The following is a 21,642-nucleotide window of genomic DNA, read 5'->3' as shown; positions in this document are numbered from 1 at the left end:
TCCAGGAAAAGCCTGGCTTGTTTAGTCTAGCGAAGCCGGAGCCGAGGCTGCGGTCTGCACATTCCTCCGGGAGGGACGGAGAGGGGATTGGAACCAGCGGGAGTCGAGGGAGGATTGACTTTTAAAGAGAAATTAAGTTTTTTGGCTGACTTGCTGTTGTCTGTGAGCTGACGAGATGAATGTTCAGCCCCAGCCTGATGCGCGGGAGGACGAGCAGGATTTCCTGTCCATCGGGACAAGCCGCCTGCTCCTGCAGCTCATTATATTTTCTTTATTTCTTTAAATGGCAAAAGGAGCCTTTTTCCCAGCTTCTCCCTGCTCAGGAGGAGCTCAGTCTTCTCCACTCAAAACTCAGCTTCACTGTAAGCCCTGGCCCTGCAAACTGAGCTGTGGCTCCCAAGAACACAACAGGGGGACAACAATGGGGGGACAACAACGGGGGGATCCAGGTGAGTGACACCAGCCCCTGGAGTTGTAGATGTGCCCAGACACCCCCAACACGGTCAAGCTGCAGCTTTTCGAGGGGGCTGCAGAGACCTGATGGTTTTGTTATGCTCAGAACCCGGTGCTCCCACCACCCCGGGAGAAGCTGCCCCAACACGGGGGACTTTGCCCCCTTCCCCTCCAAACTGCTTCATCGAGGGGGGATTTCTAAATATTTGCTAAATGGAGACACTTTCAGTGTTTTTTTTCCTCGTAGGAAGGAGGTTTTGGTGCCCCGGGAGGACAAGGGGTGTTGCCACCACTCCCTTTTTCCCCAGAAAGGGAGGAGAGCGATGCAAGCGCTGGGGTGAGTCACGCAGCTCTGCCCCGTTCTCCACCGAGGCTGCAGCGGCACAAAGAGGAACCGCGACAGGGAAAAAGGGGGTTTGAATAAAGCTGTGACTTCCTCCTATGGCAGCACCAGCGCGTCCCTCCCCGGCAGCGACTCAGACGAGACCGGCGAGAGGCTGTCAGGAATTTAATTGTACTTGGCACTCGAGACTGTACAACACATTTACAGAGAACCACACACCTGTGTCTATGTACACCCGCATTTCAAACTCTACTGGCCAAACACGCGACAGGCGATAACTCTTGATGTGCGAGTTACAGCTCCTCGAGCGCGGATTTTGGGTGACGCTTGAGGACGGGTATCATGGGCTCGTCCCCATTGTCACCGGTCGAGCGACAGGAACAACCTGCTGGTTTTACTCTCAGCTCTCGCCGCTTTGTTTCCTACGGCGCCTCTCACACCAATCTTTGGACCGCTAGACATGGCAGTGTTGCCGTTACGAGTATATACAACCGCTATCTCTTCTGTCCTTACACCTCATCGGCTTCAAACGCTTCCTCTTCCCTACCTTTCTACCACGTGCAATAACCCCTTGGTCGCCCCCAGTCCTGCCTCTCGCTGCGAAAGGCGTTTCATTTCCAAAAGGCAACCGAAACAAGTATAATAAATCTACCTTCGCTCCCTGCTACTCCCCTCTAACCGCTGCTCCTCTTCCCTCCCCGAACCCTTTACAACGTGCCTAAAACCTTCCTAACCCCCCTTGGCGATGCAGTTCTCTTTCAGTAGTCCGGAGCGCACACGAGCCAATTATGGCGCTCGTTAATTGGGTTTGACGAGCGTGTCGTAGCCACCGGCCCCGGAAGGTGACGCGAGGAGCGGTACGAACGCGCACCCCCCCGAGCGAGGAGGGTCGAGTACGTGAAAGGAAATGCCAAGTCTGAACAACGACAACATACAAAAGTATAAAAAAAGAAAGAAAACCAAAAAATAACCCCAAACGAACTCGAGAAACTAATTAAAAAAAAAAAACTTAAATAGCTGGCAGGTTACAAGAGGGAAAATGAGGAATGTACAAAGGACACAGGAAGATGAAAGATTCCAGTAGGTAAATTGAGAACCTGTTGAACCTGGGGTCTGTTTTCTTTTTGTTTTCTTCTTTTTTTAAGGTGAAAAGTTGCCTGGATTGTGATAAACACACTGCAAAACATGCGCTGTACAAGAGGAAACCACATGGATTCAGGTTGAGTCTCGCAGTGCTGACCGAACCCTCTGCAAAGGGAGGCGCTGCCAGGCCCAAACTTGCGCTTTATGGTTTTCCAGCCTCAAACGCGGCGGGTGGAAACCTTTTAGAAACCAAGCGCGCTCTTCAAACCTACCACGAGCCGTCAGGAGCACGAGGGCTCCCGAATTGCTCCCTCACAGCATTAAAACCAGGTTCAAAGTGGCTAATGTTTGTAAAAACAGACTCCAGATCGACAGTCTTAACTGTATACCAGGTAGCTGCCCTTACAACATGAAAAAAGAACAACAAAAATATTCTGCTCAGTAGAGTGGATCCAATCATGCTCACATTACGAGAAAAATGTACACGTTATTTATAAATAAACAGTCTTCCGCCAGGATCTTTCTGGGCTCCTCTTTACACCAGCGTTTCTTTCCGCTTCCCGCTCAGTTGCTTCTCCCTCGTTTTTCTGTGTCCGAACGACGTCCTGTGCGTTTTGGCGCCCTTGGCTTCCTCCGAGTCCAGGATGGAGCCGCACTCGCTTGCGTTTTCATCCAGCTCCATCTCGGCGACGCCGGCCGATTGCCTCTTGTGCGCTCTGACGTTGGACGCCGAGGGGTTGTTCTCCTCCGACTCTTCGCTCAGCTCCGGCAGCTCCTTGAGCTCGGCGGCGGCCGCAGTTCGCTGGAAGGGAGCGACGGCGGTTCGGATGCAATTAACCCACTGCTGCTTGTGGAAGACGTCGTTAGCCTGGAGAGTGTGGGACTGGCCTGGGGAGGGGTCTTGGAAACGAACTCGGAAGATGTTTTTAGCTGAAGAGAAACGTAGGAAGAAAGGAGATCAGTTCCTAGCTCGGTGTTTTGAGATTTTGTTAGACAAGCGACCTGGGCTGCCCTTCAGGAAAAGAATCACAGAATCCCAGAATGTCAGGGGTTGGAAGGGACCTGGAAAGCTCATCCAGTGCAATCCCCCCATGGAGCAGGAACACCCAGATGAGGTTACACAGGAAGGTGTCCAGGCGGGTTGGAATGTCTGCACAGAAGGAAACTCCACAACCCCCCTGGGCAGCCTGGGCCAGGCTCTGCCACCCTCACCATGAAGAATTTTCTTCTCACATTTAAGAGGAACCTTTTGTGTTCCAGTTTGAACCCATTACCCCTTGTCCTATCATTGGTTGTCACCCAGAAGAGCCTGGCTCCATCCTCCTGACACTCACCCTTTATGTATTGATAACCATGGATGAGGTCCCCCCTCAGTCTCCTCCAAACTAAAGAGCCCCAGCTCCCTCAGCCTTTCCTCACACGGGAGATGCTCCACTCCCTCCAGCATCTTGGTGGCTGCGCTGGACTCTCTGCAGCAGTTCCCTGTCCTGCTGGAACTGAGGGGCCACAGCTGGACACAAGATTCCAGGTGTGGTCTCCCCAGGGCAGAGCAGAGGGGCAGGAGAACCTCTCTGACCTACTGACCACCCCCTTCTAACCCACCCCAGGTACCATTGGCTTCCTGGCCACAAGGGCCCAGTGCTGGCTCATGGTCACCCTGCTGTCCCCAGGACCCCCAGGTCCCTTTCCCCTACACTGCTCTCTAATAGGTCATTCCCCAACTTACACTGGAACCTGGGGTTGTTCCTGCCCAGATTCAAGACTCTACACTTGCCCTTGTTCTACTTCATTAAATTTTTCCCCGCCCAGCTCTCCAGCCTGTCCAGGTCTCTGGATGGCAGCACAGCCTCTGGCGTGTCCAAAACCCCACCAAATAAAACAAACTAAAAAGAAACATGTTGAAATAGATATTTTCTAATCAAAGCTTCATATATAAGTTCATGGCTGCCCAATGTAACAGTGCAAAGCTCAGCAGTGATAGTCAACATATACCATGTGTCAGCTTATCCTAAAAGAACCTCAGTTCCCGGGGATCTATACCCCGGTGTAATCTCTCCTCACCATCGGATCCCCGCACGGGTGATCTGGTTTGGTCTGTACCTTTATCGGAATTGCCAAAAGCTCCTCGGAAGGATCCTCCCATCTTCACGTCGCCGTCCTGCAGGTCTTCCAGCAGCAGCTCCTGGACAGGGATGGGTTGCCTGTACACTTGGTAGGCCTGACGCTCGTTGCGAGTGACCGGTCGGGTCAAAACCAGGATGTCTTGGAAGAGGAAAACGTAGAGTTTCTGAAAGTGAAAACACATCTGAATGTAAGCAAAGGGTTTTACTACGTATTCAAAGCGATTACACATCCTCTGGGATTCAAGGCCGCGTTATCTGAAGTTTCACCCACGTTCTGAGTTTCCTTTTAGAGTAACGTAAGGCCCTGGCACAGAGCAGGATTACATCAACGGGTTTATTATCTTATGACCTTTAAAAAGTGATTTATCTTTTGCAGATGGCAAGAATAAGACGATTAGGAGCTGTATCTTTTCTGTCAATACAAAATGCTTCATGTGTATAGGAGCCTAATGGCCAAATTAAACAAAAACCCCTCCAAACAACAAAAAAAAAAATAAACAGAGAAAGATCTGATGTTTAAGACAAGGTTAGTCCTGTGAAGCAGAACAAAAGGCAGCAAACCCTGGAGTACAGCAGGGTCTTTCAGCGCTGCTGCGGCAGGAGATAAAACTTCTGGCAGTTCACAGCAAAGCCAAAGAGGTTTTTGCAGGAACGCTGTGAAAGAGCCGGCGCTCAGAACAGGGAAAGTCAGAGCACCTGAAAGTAAAGAGCCGGCAGGAAATCCCGTTGGACGGAGAGCACAGAGAACACTTTCTACGGGAATTCTGTGCTAATTATTTTCCAGCTTCTGAAGGCCGATTGTAAAGCTGTCAGCAGGAGGCTTTCCCTTACACCCTGAAATGCAGACTGCTATCAGAGCTAAAAGCTCTGCTGTTTCTTAAAATGCAGTTAATTCTCCAAACTCACCCAACGGATGGAAGGGCTCCTGGTCCTGATACAACAAACAGCTTTAACTAGCTCTTAGGGAAGGTTTTCCATCTTGAGAATTAATTGCCATGAACATGAGGGACTTACATGTCCATTTTTATTCTTCAGCTCGCCGTGGCACAGTAAAACTTTGCTGCCTTCAATCCTTGGGTCCTTCTGCTTCTCATCCAGGTATTCCAGCTTGTCAATGTAATACTGACACTCCGACTCGCCCTTCTTCAGGTTGATGTCGGAGAGGACTCCTTGGATTATAGATATCTATAAAGCAAAATCATTTAGAAATGATTAAATAGTGACCTCTACTTGTATATGTTCCCTTTAAGAACTCCAGGTGATGGAATCCATGTGGACTGATCTCTCCTTTGCTTTCGTGAGGGGTTACACTCACAGATTCATGTCCATCGAGAAAACCACCCCACAAAATTGCTGAGGGTGTAAGAAGCCCCAGAATGACGACCACAAAAATCGCTATCACTTACGGCTTCTTCCAGAATCTGGATATCGGGGTGGTCTTTGGGGGTGTGCCTCAGGATCTCTTTTAGGAGCAGCGGGTATTTGACCAGGCGGCTTCGAGGAATGTCCAAGAAGCTCCAAAGGTCCAGCTTGCGGCTGAAAGGCGACTCGAGGCAGCGCTGCAGGAAGTCCTGCACCCTCCGGTCCTGTTTCTTCTGATCCAGAAGTGCCTTGGCCGCCAGCTGATTGCTGCAGTAACCTTTGTAGGCGTGGAGTCGCGGTAACTGCAGGAGAACAATGGCCAGGAGTTAAATTCCAAGTTGAAAAAGCAAATCGCATCAATGTGTCAAACTCCGGGGAGTTCTACTTCCCTTACTGTGATACTTCACCCAATAAAACAAGCTAACAGACTATCTTGTATATGTAACCAGTGTTTTGTGAGGAGAACAAGGGCATCCTGCGTGCGATGCCTTTGAAGTTCAGATGTTTGCGATCGACAGCGATAACGCTGTTGAAATCACATCAGTGACAAACGGTCCAGAAGATATAGACATTTCAACCATAAATCAGCAACTAATTGCAGTCACGCCAGTGTAAGTCTGCAGGGTGAAATCGTGGCCCATTACGGCTGACAGACTCCCATTGTTTTCAGCGTAGCCAGGATTTCCGTTGCAATCTTTCGCTCAAGGCCACAAAAGCCCACAGCTTTTCGGCTTCTAGCTTTAAACGTTCTGTAAGCGCGTTTTTAGCCCGCTGTCTCCGAGTTATGCACTCACCCACTTCACAAGAATGGGCCCAATCTGCTCCACTGTTCCATCTGGTTTGGTCGCTTCTCCTAAACTTGCCAACAAGTCTGAAATTGAAGCACAAAAATAGAAATTGCAGCAATGCCCCAGTAGGTTGGTCTAATGTGAGAAAGCACAGAGTTTAACTCTTAGCACGTTATGTAAAAATGATCCAGTTGCTCTCACCTTCATGCAGAGGAATATAAGAATCCAAGTCTCCAAATATGTGGGTGAGTTCCTCCTCGGACATGATGGAGAGTTTCAGCATGGGATCGTGATAGGCCTGTCAAAGAACATCAGTATAAAATATATTCAAGTCTCCCAAGGCCCAAAACTGACCATTTAAATATGAGGGGATGTGTCATTTGCAGGGCAGATGTAAAGTGAAGCCAATGGAAACAATAACACTGGCTTTGATCATAACAAGATTCATCTCTGTATGAAGACATCAAATGAAAAGGATTTTCCTGTCTGAATTGTTTTCATCAGGGAGAGGGATTCCCCAGCCACCTCTGTAGGAATGGATAAAGCACAACCCTTTTTTGGCCGGGTTTATTGCAATCAAACCAATACTGTTGGATTGCTCACCTCAACTTTCCAGGCCAGCTTTTAAACTGTGGATTCCAGGCCTGACAAAGCTGATGCAAAATGTTTGCAGGTGCAAAGAAACTTCATTATTATCTGGAATATGATTTTATAACTGCAGGAAAAAACCAAACCACTCACCTTTCTGGCAAGCTTGAGGTCTTCGATGAGGTCCTGCTCTCCCCTGGACATTTCATATATTGCCTGTGAGGAAGGAGATAAAGCATCGGGAGTCATTTTTAATCCTAGTTTTTCTCTGAAAGAGCCTTTCAGCTCCAATAATATATATCCTGAATAGGGGGGTTTGCCAGTTCGACAGTACGTCACCTGGGCATGACAACCCCGAGGAAATCGCTGGCTTTCTCAGCTCCGAGCAAGCAGCATTACTTACAACTGTGTGAAAGCTCTGATGCCCACGCACGAGCCAAATTAAATATTAGTGCCTTTTAAATCACTGCTTTTACACGGGCAAGGATGAACAACACAAAACCCAGAAAACCGCAGAGGTCAAATCCCAGGCGTCTTTTAGTCAGCTTCTGTGTTGTCGTTACATTTGTCTAAGAAGGACAGGAAAAAGGCAAGCCAAGGCCTTGCCATTTGGCTTGCAACCAGTTGTCAAGAGCTTTAAGAGAAAGACAGTTGGCTTTACGAGGAACCCGACTTTGGGTCTTGCTGCAAAGCAACCAGCATGGCTGGGTCTCGGATTTCAGAAATGCCGAGCACCCCCCGTGGAAAGAGTTTGGCATCTCTGAAGGGTCAAAACGGGGGAGACGAACTCCCTGGTGACTCAAGAGAGAAAGCTCTACACCTTTTCCCATGCCTCGCGCAGAAATAAATCTAGAGTTTTAGAAACGAAGGTGCATGGGAAGATACAGTCGCCCACAGATGCTTGTTACTCCTTTTCCCCGCCAAGGAAACAGCCCAAGCCAAGGCCTGGGCTGCTTTTCCCAGTCCTGCTGTTTAACCCACCTCCTGGCGTTTAATTTCTTTGGTGCTCAGGGATTCTTTCATGTTGACATCTAACGTTTCAGACCAAAGCACACTGTTTCTCCTTTTAGGAGGGGTAGGAGCAGCAGATCTGCTACATGACTTCTGGGCACAGCTGGGAGACTTGTCGCTGCGAAGGGCAAATGACTGCGGGGATTAAAAAAATAAATAAAAATTAAAAAAATATGTAGAGCCAACACTTCAGAAGCGCTGAAGTATTATGGTATTATCCATGCTCCTCCCAATCCTTCATCCTCCTGTGTTGTACAGGGCAGGAAAACCACACCCAGACACTTTTCCTCAGATAAAGGAACATTTTAATCGAGCTGCTGAGAGAGCCCAGAGATTGGCAAACTTTTCCATGTACCCTTCCCTGCACTGGTCCAGCGCTTGGGAGGAGGATGGGCAGCTAAAGCTTGGGTTTATTTCCAAAGTATGAGGAAGTAAATAAACTAGGATCATAATTCTTTTTATAATGGGGTTAATCAAGAATCACTTGAACTTTGCTCTTATGATTTGTAATGTTATTAAAACCAAGATGCAGAAGCGATCTTATCTGCATGTGTGGGGTATAGTGTTCCTTAGACAACACTTCTGGAACATTATCTGGATCACTGAACAGCAGGGTCAGTTCATATTTAAGCACATGCTCCAATACACATATCTCAAGTACTGCAACAGTTTATCAACTAATTCACCCTATCTGAATCAGTTTATTGTTGTTTTTTTTTTTTTGTTTTACTGCTTAAACCTTTAATAACCTTGTTATCTAGGAACCTGCCCCTGAACTCTTCTTCATCCCCAAGTCCCAAACAAGTTTTCTGTCTATGTGTGAATCATAGAGGAGATTTCCAAGAGATGCCTTGAAATCTCAGTGCCTGTTTTAACCCCATACAGCCAGTACTTCCTCCGTGTCTCCAGACTTTCAGGACTAGAAGCCTCTGTTTTTTTTACCTGTATTGTCTGCCCAAAGCGCCGAACTGCACCATTTCTTACAGGAGAGATCAAGTTCGCCAGAGACGTGACCCGTGCTAAAGGTCGAACCCGCTTATTGCTCGGCTCCTGTAAATAAAGCAGAGAACAAATTGTACTGGCTGTGAGTCCCACTTCATTTCTCAAGCTGCTCAGGCAGGTTTAAAAAGCATGAACCCACTTAAGGAGCGGGAAGCACAGCAAAGAGAGTGTTTTGAAACAGCCATTCATCTTAAAAATAAAGCAGAGGCTGAAAATGTTTGTCTGAACTCTAAGGCGGCAATTAAGCTGTGGTGGCTTTGCCCAGTGTGAAAGAGGCAAGATAACACACACGTCAGTCAGAATTCAAAACACGGACCGTTATGGTTTGAACATAAATAGACTGAAGCATTCTCCTCTGCAAAGTGAGTGACTGTCATCTAAAGATGGAGCTGTGATCTGCTTCTCCAGTTTATCATGTTTTCCCTTTGTAGAAAGAATGTGTTTTTCCATTTTAATTTTATTCTGGAGAGAAAAGTAGCAGTGGGAGCCCAGGCCAACCTCAGCAGCTAGTCTAACAAATAGCAAATGACCACATGCTGAACATTCCTGCGAGGGACACGCACACACGAAGCGGATAAAGTTGAAAACCTTCCGTTTACAAAGCTCCCTCCCACCCCGCAAGTCATCGTAATTTTTCTTATGTGTTGTTTAGATTTGAAAGATAGAGCTTCTGCTTTTCTACACCGCTAATCCCTGCCGAGAGCTCGGAGCATTTTCAATTCTGTCCTGACCGAAACGCTGCCAAGAAAGAGGAAACGCCCCATGGAAACCTCCCGCTAAGCTGAGTTTTTAAAATCATGCTGGTGCCCCTGCGTGTTTTACACCAAAAACATTGTGCCATGAGGACTGTACAAGAAAGGTGTGCACAGCGGGATGCCAGAATGAGATGGACTGAGAGCTTAAGGGTAGGAAAAAGGCCAGATGATGCGCTCTGGTGTTCTTAAACATCTGGCAGACGGTTGGATGTGACTCATCATCATCATAAACAAGTTACTTAGCGTGAAGTTCAGAGGAGCTGATGGAAACAGCCCCTTTTCTGAGTTCATCTCAGTAAAAATGTTACCAAAGCTTTTGGTTAATTACATTTGAATCCTTCCTGTTGCATTTCAAAAGGCTAAAAGGCAAAGCCAGGATCACTTAGCACAAGCTCTCCGCTGTCTCTATTTCCAGTTTGAGATTGCAAGATAAGGTGCCCAAACCCTTCTGTGTGGCAACCGAAGCGCCAAATGCCGAAAAGGAAAATAGCAACACACAGAGCTGGGTTCCAGTCATGAGACTGGGGAAGCATAAAAGCTCCGTATGCAAGATCTGATTTCAGCAACACGACCCGAGGAGCAGCCCGTCTGGCTGCCTACACGCCGTGTTAAGCAAGAGGGGTTGAGCTCACGCTGAATTAAGCCTTCAAAGTTGCGGGGAGCAGGGCGGGGGGAACATGAAAAGAAACAACTTATGAGTGATGCAGAACAGAAAGACCTCTTGGCGCAGCACGAAGCACTGTGCTTGAAATGTTTGGGTGATCTCAGAACTATAAGGGTATTATAAAAATAGGGAAAAGCTGTAAGAGAGTGTCCTCAACCTCAAGAACACGACCCTCAGCTGGGTTTAGGTTAAACACAGGCAACTGCAGCTGCTTTTTTGTCAACCATGAGCACTCAAGACAGTCAGGAAAAGGATTACGCAGAAGGCTGGAGAGTTAGGCCAGGCTCAAAAGAAGACAAGCAAACTTTAATTAATTACAGACAGAAGAAAAGGACAGGTAATTTACTGCTATAAAACCACATATCAGTGTGCTAGAATAAAGGGATGAGAGCCAAGAGAAGCTTAAGAAACTGCAGGAATGTAAGCAGAAAAGATACAGACGTAAGCCACACACAGCTCTGTCAAGGCCGGTGATATAAATAGCACGGAAAACAAAACCATGACACTGAAAATTAATAGCGAAGAACCTCAGTACTTTAGGACGCTTGGACAGACTTTGCAACTCGCTGTGAAAGGGTCAAGCGTGTGGCCTTTCCAGATTTGAGATATGATGCTGCGGGACGCGTGCGGATGCCTCCCCAGCACATCTGCGCTGGGCCGGGCCGACACATGTGAACACACAAGGTCCGGCAGAAGGAATTTATTCCTCCTCTCCCTTTGCGACAGGAGGCACAAAAGGGCTCCCTGGGATTATAAGTCACCGCTTTTTGGAGCGGTTGATACGTACGGAGACGTGCAAAGGAGGGTTCAAAGTGAAAAGCACCACGGCATTGAACAAGAGGGACACAACTCCTGGGGAACCCTCATCTGCTCTGCGGAGGGAGGAATTTCGCACCATCGGCACGGCCAGAGGGTTTTCTGTACATGCGATGTGCTCCCCCCAGGGTGTTCGGCCAAGAGAAAAACTTCTGTACGCTATAAATTCAGCTTCGCAAAAGGCTATTTCCCCTCTCTTAAAGAGAAACAAATCCCGTGAGAGCTCTCAGACACGAACGGCTCGACTGCCAAGAAAAGCATCTGTTTTTTTCTTCTTCTCTTTTCAACTAAATCGTTTGATCCAAGGCAGGGAGGGGGAAAGAAAAATCCCTTTCCTTAGAAACCTCACCTTCTCTGAGATCTGCATTTCAGCTCGGGGTTACGTACTCCGCTTACAGTCAGACTCAGTCATGGTGTAAGCTGAGACTGGGCATGGTTCATGCTACGGATAACTTTGGCTCAGTAATTTTTTTTTTAGTTCTGTCCTTGCGAACAATGATTAGCCTGTCTCCACGCTGTATTACTTACAGGAGCCCAGATTAGAACCAAGTCTGCAAAGTTTCTGTAACAAGCTGGCAGTGTTAAGCACTACAGTGCCGACAGATAACTAAGAACCCCAATGAGAGTGCAACAGCACTTCTGCTTCCATTCAGATTTTATTTTCCAGGGGACTCTTTATTAAAAGGGAATATAAATATATCATAAGCATACACACAAAACTTAAATTTGTGCCTTGGCTGGCAGGAAAGACCTCACGCTAGTAGAATTTCTTCAAGTGCTTCTAAATACAGATTAACTCTTCACAGTGTGAAAAAAGCTGCACCTTGCTGCTCCAAAGAAAACCAGGCTTTACTTTTCAGCAACAAACATTTTCCTCTAGCAGCACGCACGCCTGCAACCTTTCCCCTATGTGCTAGGTAATAATTAGTGGTTTTTACAAGGATCATTTACTAGAGCGCGATGTCCTGCGTGCCAGTGCCACAGCTATGCAGACAAATACTGTGACAAATCCACAAATCACGCCCAGCAAAACTTTTCCTATTAAGCCAGAAAGGAATTTTAAGTCACCAGCTCGAGTAATTCCTGCCAGAGATCATTGCCACCTGGTTATCTTATTTGAAGATTCAGCTGGAAGGAGGTCGCTGGGTCTCTTGGCTCTGTTCTGAAAACTGCTGTCTGCACTTAAACCGAACAACCAGGCTCTGGCTTGACACGTCGGTACCGAGATTAGAGCCCCTGCTTTTCTCAAATTCAACAGGCTGCTCATGACTAAAGGGGAAATCTGCCTCGCACTCCGCTGATAACTTCAGTGGCTCTCGATAGCAGCTCAGTACCTGGCACCGATAGAGCGTTGGCTTAGGACTCATTAATCAAACACAGACCCAACGTTTAACTTCAGATACCCCAACGTGCCGGTTATACCCTCCAGAAAACACATGTTTTAAGAATTAGAGGCGACTTACTCTCCTTTAAGAGATCTGGTTTATGTTATTTCTCTCCCACCATCTGGTTTCCCTTTTTTGCACAATGAGATTGCCCAAGTTTGGCTGGTTTAGAACCAGGATTTTAAGAGGCTGGCGACTAAGCCTGGAGCCCTCAAGCCCCAGAGCTGTCTGGAGCCACATTTTTCTCTCTTTTCCACCTCATCTTACCACTAATCTCGGCAATAAAACCCTGCCCAGAGCACCCGGTCCCTACCTGGCTGCTAAACTTTTGCAGCAGGAATGCGAGCAACTACCAGCGATGCAATTATGCTCATCTACATAACAACACATGATAAAAATAACAATACTGCAAAAAAACCCCACCAACAAACAAACACAAACCCACCAAACAACAAACCCACAAAACCCCATGTTGGTTTTTCTTTTTTTTTGGGAGGGGGTTTATACAGCAAACGCCCTAATTAGGAAAAGTCCTGTCAGTGGAAAGAGTGAACAGAGGAACAGGGATTTTTTTAAAGGTAAATCCCGCTGGCTCGGCTTGGGCTCCCTGGTCACACTCCTCCAGGGGATATGAAGGTTTTTTTTCTTTATTTATTTTCTTTTTAAAATTTTTAATACTTTTTTTTCTATTTTTAATCGCTGCCTGCACCCCATTCCGGGGCCGGCTCTCAGTGAGCAGCGCGCCCACCTCGTTGCTCCCCCTCAGGCGTGGAGGGCGGGAAGGTTGAGGCGGGGAGGGACGCTCCCAAACCCACCACTTTTCCCCTCAAAAACCCCCATTTTTTCCCTCTCTCCGACCCCGCTCCTCCTCACCTCCTGCTCCCTGAAGGACTGGTTCTGCGCGTCGATCACCCGGATAGTCCTTTTGATGGGCAGGAGCCCCCCGAGCTCGTCGTGAGCCACCATGGCCCCGGCGGCCCCAGCTCAGCCCGCGCTCATCGCCGCTCTGCGACCGCCGCCGCGCCGCGCCCCGACCTCACCGGCGGAGGCGGGGCTACCGCCAAGACCACGCCCCCTCCAGCGCAAAGCCACGCCCACTGGAATCAAGCCCCGCCCCCCGCTCCAGGGGCAGTATGCCCGCGGGCGAGGGGCTTCTGTGCTCCTTTCCCAGCCCTGATTTCCTCCAAAATTCCCCCCAAAATGGTATTTCTGAGAGGCTCTGCTTTAAAGGCAGCGTGATGCAGGCACCCACTGAGGGTTGAGGGGACTGTTCCCTCACACCCCACGCCGGAAAGCGGTTTGAAAAGTGCGGGGCTTTCAGCGTGTGAGCTGGAAAGAGATGAAGCCAAACGTATGTTTTGGCTTTTTTGGTTGTTTTTTCCCCTCTTTTTCTTTGCTGGCAATCACAGCACTGCAGCCCGCCGCCGCCTACAGCCGTCTTGCAAGCTTGGCGGTGGGACACACACCTCCTGACGGCAGCTCTCGTTGCCAGAAATGATTTGCCTCAGCTCTCCTTACTCCAAAAAAAAGAATAAGCCTTGTCTAGACCTGTGCTTTTAAGTCTGCTCTCAGCTTTAAAGGTTGCGCTGGCACGGCTCTGTTAGCCAGGGGCTGGGCTGAGCCTCTCCCCTTCTAACAGGGGAGCCTGTTCCAGCAGGCCTGGCCCTGGATGCAAAGCGTTTGTAATTTTTTGTTTGTTTCTTCAAGTCATATTATTCCTGGCACCGCTACAAATCTCCAAAATAAAAGGTTTCTTGTGCTGGTAAAAATAACCCCAGTTGATTTGGCAATAGCAGAGCAGCTGCGTTGCTGCCTACCTGTGCTAACCAACCTTTTATTAGTTATAAATTTGGGGTGGCTGGAAGCACTGGGGGGGTCCCCGCCGAGCTGGTCCCTGCTCCTACGTGGCCACCATGGGATGGGTGGATGGTTTGCAAGGGCATTTTTCAGAGTAATGGGCAGGAGGAAAGTCCTGCTGTCCCCTCCCGGGTTTATTATTTTTAAGCTTTGTTTGCTCCTCTCCCCTGGAGAGCTGCTCTCAGCAAATCTGCGCCTGCTTAACCTCTGCGATGTGAAACCGGGACATTTAGGATCGTCCACTGCAGGATTCTCAGAAATTTGGGATACAGCGAGTTTCCGTACCCTTGTTGGAAGGACAGACTGTGACTCTTTCAGATCCTTTTCGGGATTAGTGAAGTCAAGCGCTTTTAAAACAACAAAAGACCAAAGGGACAACGACACTGGGAAAGAGCTGACAAACTCCCTGTTGGGTTTAATCAGAGTTTTCTGGTAGTACCCACATGCCCATTTCTCCTCCAATCCAAGGCCAAAGGTTTGTTAAATTCAATTTAAAGATTCAGGAGTTGGGAACACTTCTTGGCCCCGAGACCGCATCTCTTTTTGCTGAGGTGTAGACAGGTCACGCCGAGTCAACTGCAAATCAGGGGTGAACAAGCAGGAGCCGAGAGGGAAGGCGTGAAGCGGAGTCATGCACATAAAGGAGGCACTTAAATTAGGACCAGAACGTGATGTCCTGTGTCCTGAAGCACTCCATGCCATATTAAATATGACATATTAAATAGTGTCTCTCCTTCCCCAGCCCTCAAGGGGAAACACGTGATTCACCGGCGGGGAGATCCCTGACTTTCTGTCTTGTGAGGTTAATTAATTAGTGGTGATGCAAGGCCTGGCTGATGTAACCTGCTGATGTCATGGTGTGGAAACGTAAAGCTCTGGCCTGACACAGCAGGGCTCCCCAGCTGCTTCGTGACATGGCACGTGCAGAGGGTTACATGCTGGGGACACCTGCTTTTGGGTCAAAGCAAGTGGTGGGTAAAGCCTTATAGAACTAAAAATCCTAAACCATGTGGTTCCTGGCTGGCCCTGGGATGAGTTCTGTACGTCTGCTCTAACCATATAAATCATAAATACCCATTTTGGGGCAAAATCCACCCTGAGTGGCGGAGACACGCACTGGGCAATGAGTACTTGCTCACCAACATGCAATGCAGGGAAGGTAGTAAATCTGGAGAAGCCCGAAGGCAGTGAGGGTGGAGAAGATGATGTTGCAGAGGCTTAATGACCATTCCCCAGGCCCGCAGCAACCCCTCTCCAGCCATATAATTGCTTGGAGCGCGCCGTGACACCTGCACGTTCCTCACCTGCCTCTGCTCTACTTACAACACATGCAAGAAACAGTGTGAGTATGACCTTCGAGTTAGTAAAGTTGATTGTAGTGGAAACAACTACTCCAGTGGGCAAACCATCCTGAGCAAGGCTGTGGTACCTCGGAACCACCTGATGAAAGTCGGAATGAAAGGAAAAAGAAAGGAGAATTGTTTCTCATGCAGCAGAAGCAACAAAGCCAGACTTATAGATTTGAACACTATACACATGGACCATAATCCCGGCTTGAAAGGCTGAGTTGGGGTGTTCAACCTGGAGAAGAGAAGCTCTGGAGACCTTATTGAGGCATTTCTGTACTTAAAAATGGCCCAGAAGAAAGATGGGGACAGACTTTTTAGCAGTGCTTGTTGCGATAGGACATGGGGTGATGGTTTTATATCAAAAGAGGGGAGATTCAGGCTAGATACAAGAAATATTTTACAATGAGGGTGGTGAGAGCCTGGGCCAGGTTGGCCAGAGATGTGGTGGCTGAACCATCCCTGGAGACATCCCAGGCCAGGCTGGACGGGGCTCTGAGCACCCTGAGCTGCTGAAGATGTCCCTGCTCATGGCAGGGGTGGCACTGGATGATTTTGAAGATCCTTTCAACCCAAACGACTCTATGATTCCCTCTAACCTATTCTTCTACCCAAAACCATCTCCCTCTGCCTTCCCAGTGCCCCTCTGCCCCAGCCCCAGCCTCCTTCGTGCCTCTCCCAGTCCCCCCAGTCCACTGGGCAGGGACCAGCCCACGTGGGGTGGATGCGAAGCCAGGAGAATGCAGCCCGGCCGGTCGCTGGATAACAGACCAGTTCTTCCTGCTCTCCCACCAGTGGGTTTTAATAACATTCCTCCTCTATACTCAAATAGAGATTTTTACTCCTAGGAGCAAAATACCTCAGTGACTCCTCCTATCAAATAAGGCAGCCAGGAAGAGTTCAAGTGACAGAGGAATCAACCAGCCGTCATTGTTTTACTCTTATTTTTAGCTTGGGTTTTCATTTCCATGAAGAAGGGAGGACTGCTGCTACTCAGAGCTGTTTGCCTCAAGTCCAGGGCAGCCTCATACCTGCGACATTCCTCGCTCCTGCAAGTTATTCTGAGTAGGGCTGCTACTAAATAAAAATGCTCTCTGGGGTATTGACATGCCATTTTGTTATTTCAGCCCCAAAGCATCATTCGAATAAATTTTAGATTAACAAACAATGAATTCCTATGAAAACATGCATCCCAATTCCAGCGTACTATTCCAGACAGATGTAAGTTTTCATGGTTAAAAATACTCGGTTGTTTAAGCGACACATGGCATCTGGTTAGTGCCAGGGGTTGCCAAGCATGGCAGGATGGAATGTTCCCCGAGCTGAAAATGTTTCCAGCACCTGTGTCCAGGGTGGTCGGTGCTCATGACTTGATTCTGTCTCTTCTATTGGAAGTATTCAAGCAAATTACATACAAGAACGGCAGAGAGACAATATAAAACCCTAGCAGGCCCGGATTGTGATTTTCAGCCTACCTTCATGGAAGAGAATCATCACAGAACCTCAGTATCCTCATAGTTCAGCTCTGACCAGGTTTCACAGCCCCAGCCATCAGCCAGGACGCTTTGGGTTGCTTTATTTTATATCAAACCCTGCAAAAAGGATGTTTGCTGCTGCAGGTAAGAGCCACTGACAAAAGATGTCAGTTCTGCCAGTGGCAGGGGAGGAGGAGACTTGAGCTGGTGCATTCGCGGAGCCTGGAGGCAGCGGGTTATTCCTCAAATGGGCAGTTTTCCCAGTTTTCACAGGTCCTGGATGCCTCTAATTTGCCTGACATCTGGATTCAATTTCTTCAAAGAAAGAACCTGCGACATTTTAATCCCTTTGGCGGCTTAAAGTCTCGGCGAAAACGAAAGCATCCATTACATTCAGAGCATATTCATTTTCATGGTTGTTGTGTGTGTTTTGCAAAATCCTATTTACTAAGAACTGAAATCCACCTAAAAACTCACTTTACAGCTATTCTTAATGCGCTATGTATAGCATAACACACAAAACACTGGAGGATTGGAATAAATAAGATCTCCATGGGCAATCTTCTTCTCCCCTACATGTTCACCAACCCCCTCTGCCCTACACCAAGTTGTTTACTGTCCGTGAGCTGTGTTTAACATTCCACTCCCAGATATTTATATTAGGAGCCAAATTCAGAGCAGTATTCTGGAAAATGAGCAAAAGTAGGCTATGAGCCATCAAGAGACTATTGGGTCATCTGAAAAGTTTACGAGCTGGTCTGGAATCCAGCCTTTATTTTGGCTGGTGGGAGGTCGCTATAATTAGCTGCCATTCAACTCCATTATACAGTTACAAATACAAAATAAAGCCCCTTCAACTCCCAGCGAAGATGCTTTTTTACTGAAATACAACCTATGATGTTCTGCAGAAAATGAGGTACCTCAACCACCCCTGAAGTGAACATTTGTGCGCTCAGGCCAGAAAAGCAATTTCCATCTTATGAATGTGAATGCAACACCAGGAAAACATGGACCATCCAGTCTCGTGATGTTATTAAACACAACATCCACCCCAAGGAAAAAGCAATGGAGTGAGAAGCTACAGTTGACTTCAGCTCCCAACCTGTTCACGTGCCAAATGTTGTTTTTCGGAGTTGCGCGGTGTAACCGACGCCAGAGATGTTCGTTTTGATCAAAGCCCATTTCCAAATACAAATTTGTAACTTATGCACGGGCACGTTCCCGCATGAATCAGACACGCCAATAAAATTCCCATTAAAAGTCCTCTAGAGCTGTTGTATCCTTGGGAGGGGGAAGGGGAGAATAGGTTTTGGTGTTTCTTTAAAGCTTGTGGATATATATTCTAAAGGAAGGAGTTGCCGCTGCACTTTTTGGCGTTGGTTAGTGATGATCTTCAGGCTGTGTTAGCCCTGCCTGAAGCCAAGTTGCATTTGGGGACTCTGACCGTGGAAAGACACTCATTGATGGTTTCAAATGATCTGGACCAGCAAAAATGCAAACACAAGGATTCTCTCTCCCCTTCCTTTTTTTTTTTTCCAAGTAATTTTTTACATCAAAACAGAATCACAGACAGAATCACAGAATCGACTGGGTTGGAAAAGACCTCAGAGATCATCGAGTCCAACCCTTGGTCCAACTCTAGTCCGTTTACTAGATCATGGCACTAAGTGCCATGGCCAATCTCAGTTTCAAAACCTCTAGGGACGGTGAGTCCAGCACCTCCCTGGGCAGCCATTCCAATGCCTGACCACTCTCTCTGCAAAGAATTGCTTTCTAATATCCAGCCTCAATTTCCCCTGGTAGAGTTTAAGCCCATGGCCCCTTGTCCTATTGCTGACTGCTAACAATTCAGTGTTTATCTGCCTTCCATGGAGAGGTTGTTGCTGTCAGCTTTATTGTCACAGTTTGTCTCTGCTACCAACATTAGTACTTTTTTTGGGCTGAACTCCTATTCAGGCTGAGTAATATTCCCAGAATTGGTCCTAAAAAGGTGAGTAAAGCTTTGGGAGGACACAGCAGGTAGGTTCATGAAAAGAGTCCTCACTAAGACTTCACTTCCTCTCCAAAATCCCTCTTCCTAAGGCCTTATAAGAAAACACCATCCAGACGAGACGTGATTCTTACCCATTACTCAGCCTGGCTTCATTTTGCCTCCGGTAAAACACACCGTCGCATCTGTCTGTTCCCTGTCATATATTGGAAAGTATTTATCTGGTTGCTAACCAACATCAAGGTACACACACACCTTCAAAAAACACAGCGCTGCTTCCTCCCATGAATCATTCAACACCTTGCATAACTGCGGGGGTAATAAGGAACCGTTTCATATGTGAGCGCTTAACAAAAAGTTGCTCGTCGACCCACCTGAAGTGCAAAAATAACTCGCAATTTTAAAGCATAAAGAAATTCCTGTCCTCAATGTCTTGTTTCTGTAATTTCTGCAATTCTCTCGCTTTCCCTTCTATGTTAATTACCAACAACCCATGTTGTAGTACAGTTCCAGACATGATTTGGGGAGAAAACACCTTCTTTCTTCTAAGAGGAGAGTGTTTTGGCACCAGAGAAATGGTGGTTCAGTGCTGAGGGAAATGGATGCTGCCACTATGGTCTCAGGTTGTGACTTCCCACTCATATTTTGGTACTGTTAGGAGGATTTTACACTGTATGTCAAATTAGAAGCTTAACAAACCTGGTTCACTTTTGAGTAGGGCTCTGGGAGACAAGGAAGAGGTTAAAAAGCCCAAATAAACACAAATAACCAGGGTTTTGCAGGCTGCCACTTTCCATGCCATCTTCCTGGTATGCGGAACGACGACCTAGAGTATACAAGGCTGCTCTATGTTTTCAGAAGAGCAGGTACACATTAAACAATCCCTTCCCCCTACCTTTATTTTAAATCATACACTGGGTAGGGTGCAGCTCCAAAGCTTCACGGTGTCACCACCTACACGGCGGTTTTATCAGCACAATTATGGCTCGTAGGAGTGTGAATGCAACGTGCTGGCAAAACTCCTCCGTTATTACAAGTACAGTGACAAAACAGCTTGTCAGGCAAACTGTATTTGCTGGGGGAGATAACAGAGCTGAAATAACAGTTACACTGTGGAATTAGACACTTCATAAACCCGGAAAAATCAGTTCTCATCTGTAAGACACGGATAAACAATATATAGGCTGAAATACGTATAACATATTATATTGGTCTTCTCTTGTGACCTTAATTACACAGAATCCCAGAATGTCCGGGGTTGGAAGGGCCCTGGAAAGCTCATCCAGTGCAATCCCCCCATGGAGCAGGAACACCCAGATGAGGTTACACAGGAAGGTGTCCAGGCAGGTTGGAATGTCTGCACAGAAGGAGACTCCACAACCCCCCTGGGCAGCCTGGGCCAGGCTCTGCCACCCTCACTGAGAAGAAGTTTTTTCTCAAATTTAAGCGGAACCTCTTGTGTTCCAGTTTGCACCCATTACCCCTTGTCCTGTCACTGGTTGTCACCGAGAAGAGCCTGGCTCCATCCTCCTGACACTCACCCTTTGTGTATCTGTAAACATTCATGAGGTCCCCCCTCAGTCTCCTCTTGTCCAGCTCCAGAGCCCCAGCTCCCTCAGCCTTTCCTCACACGGGAGATGCTCCACTCCCTTCAGCATCTTGGTGGCTGCGCTGGACTCTCTCCAGCAGTTCCCTGTCCTGCTGGAACTGAGGGGCCACAACTGGACACAATATTCCAGGTGTGGTCTCCCCAGGGCAGAGCAGAGGGGCAGGAGAACCTCTCTGACCTACTGACCACCCCCTTCTAACCCACCCCAGGTACCATTGGCTTCCTGGCCACAAGGGCCCAGTGCTGGCTCATGGTCACCCTGCTGTCCCCAGCACCCCCAGGTCCCTTTCCCCTACACTGCTCTCTAATAGGTCGTTCCCCAACTTATACTGGAACCTGGGGTTGTTCCTACCCAGATGTAAGAGTCTACACTTTCCCTTGTTATATTTCATTAAGTTTTTCCCTGCCCAACTCTCCAGCCTGTCCAGGTCTCGCGGGGTGGCAATTCATCGATTAAATAAATGATGGAGCCAAATTTCAGGCTATTGGTTGGTTCACCCTCATCAAATCTAGACAGGGCAAAGTATAATCTGTACTATACCATAAGTGCTCAATGAGACTCAGAAGTCATGGTGATGAGTTTTGCAAATCTGACTATAAATAGTAGACTGTGGCACTCCTGCAATTTTTAATAACCTTGAGAGTTGGTTTAAAAAAAAGCCTGAAAATTACAATCCAATCAGTTAATGTATTTGAAGAAGAACACTGGAGTGTGTTTGGTGGGTGTTGCCTCAAACTCACAAATGGCCTGGAGATCCTGACCCTTTCAAAAGAATACAAGTCAAGTTAAACAAAAGCTGCAGGCTGAACTTTGGCTGTGTTAGCCCAGGGATTTCCCTCTTTCCTTGCAAGATTTCTGTTCAAACTCCCAAAAGGCAAGTACACAAATGACTGTTGATATTTTAGTTTCACCTCGAAGCGATTGCTTTGTGGGAGAAACCCTAAGCCGTGCAATTTTGTTCAACACATAGAAAGGTAGTCCAATTAAAAAG

General features: G+C 47.6%; 1 protein-coding gene across 2 annotated transcripts in view; it reads right to left on the bottom strand.

Annotated features, from left to right (window-relative positions):
* Positions 1–948: 948 nt before the first annotated feature.
* Positions 949–21,642, bottom strand: part of NET1 (neuroepithelial cell transforming 1) — a 56,243-nt gene continuing 35,549 nt past the window's right edge. The window contains exons 1-10 of one of the 2 annotated variants that reach the window (XM_005504319.3): positions 13,247–13,446; positions 8,694–8,801; positions 7,722–7,886; positions 6,894–6,956; positions 6,354–6,450; positions 6,159–6,235; positions 5,409–5,666; positions 5,017–5,187; positions 3,980–4,166; positions 949–2,809 (exon numbers count right to left, since the gene is read on the bottom strand). In XM_005504319.3, the coding sequence (XP_005504376.2) occupies positions 2,415–2,809; positions 3,980–4,166; positions 5,017–5,187; positions 5,409–5,666; positions 6,159–6,235; positions 6,354–6,450; positions 6,894–6,956; positions 7,722–7,886; positions 8,694–8,801; positions 13,247–13,339 (1,614 nt within the window). In that variant the 5' untranslated portion in view covers positions 13,340–13,446 and the 3' untranslated portion in view covers positions 949–2,414. Of the gene's footprint in view, positions 2,810–3,979; positions 4,167–5,016; positions 5,188–5,408; positions 5,667–6,158; positions 6,236–6,353; positions 6,451–6,893; positions 6,957–7,721; positions 7,887–8,693; positions 8,802–13,246; positions 13,447–21,642 lie in introns of those variants that run through there. The other variant, XM_065049332.1, reaches the window with a different exon arrangement.

Source organism: Columba livia, chromosome 1 (genome assembly GCF_036013475.1).
Source record: "Columba livia isolate bColLiv1 breed racing homer chromosome 1, bColLiv1.pat.W.v2, whole genome shotgun sequence".
Taxonomy (NCBI): domain Eukaryota; kingdom Metazoa; phylum Chordata; class Aves; order Columbiformes; family Columbidae; genus Columba; species Columba livia.
This window is presented reverse-complemented; position numbering and strand designations above follow the sequence as displayed.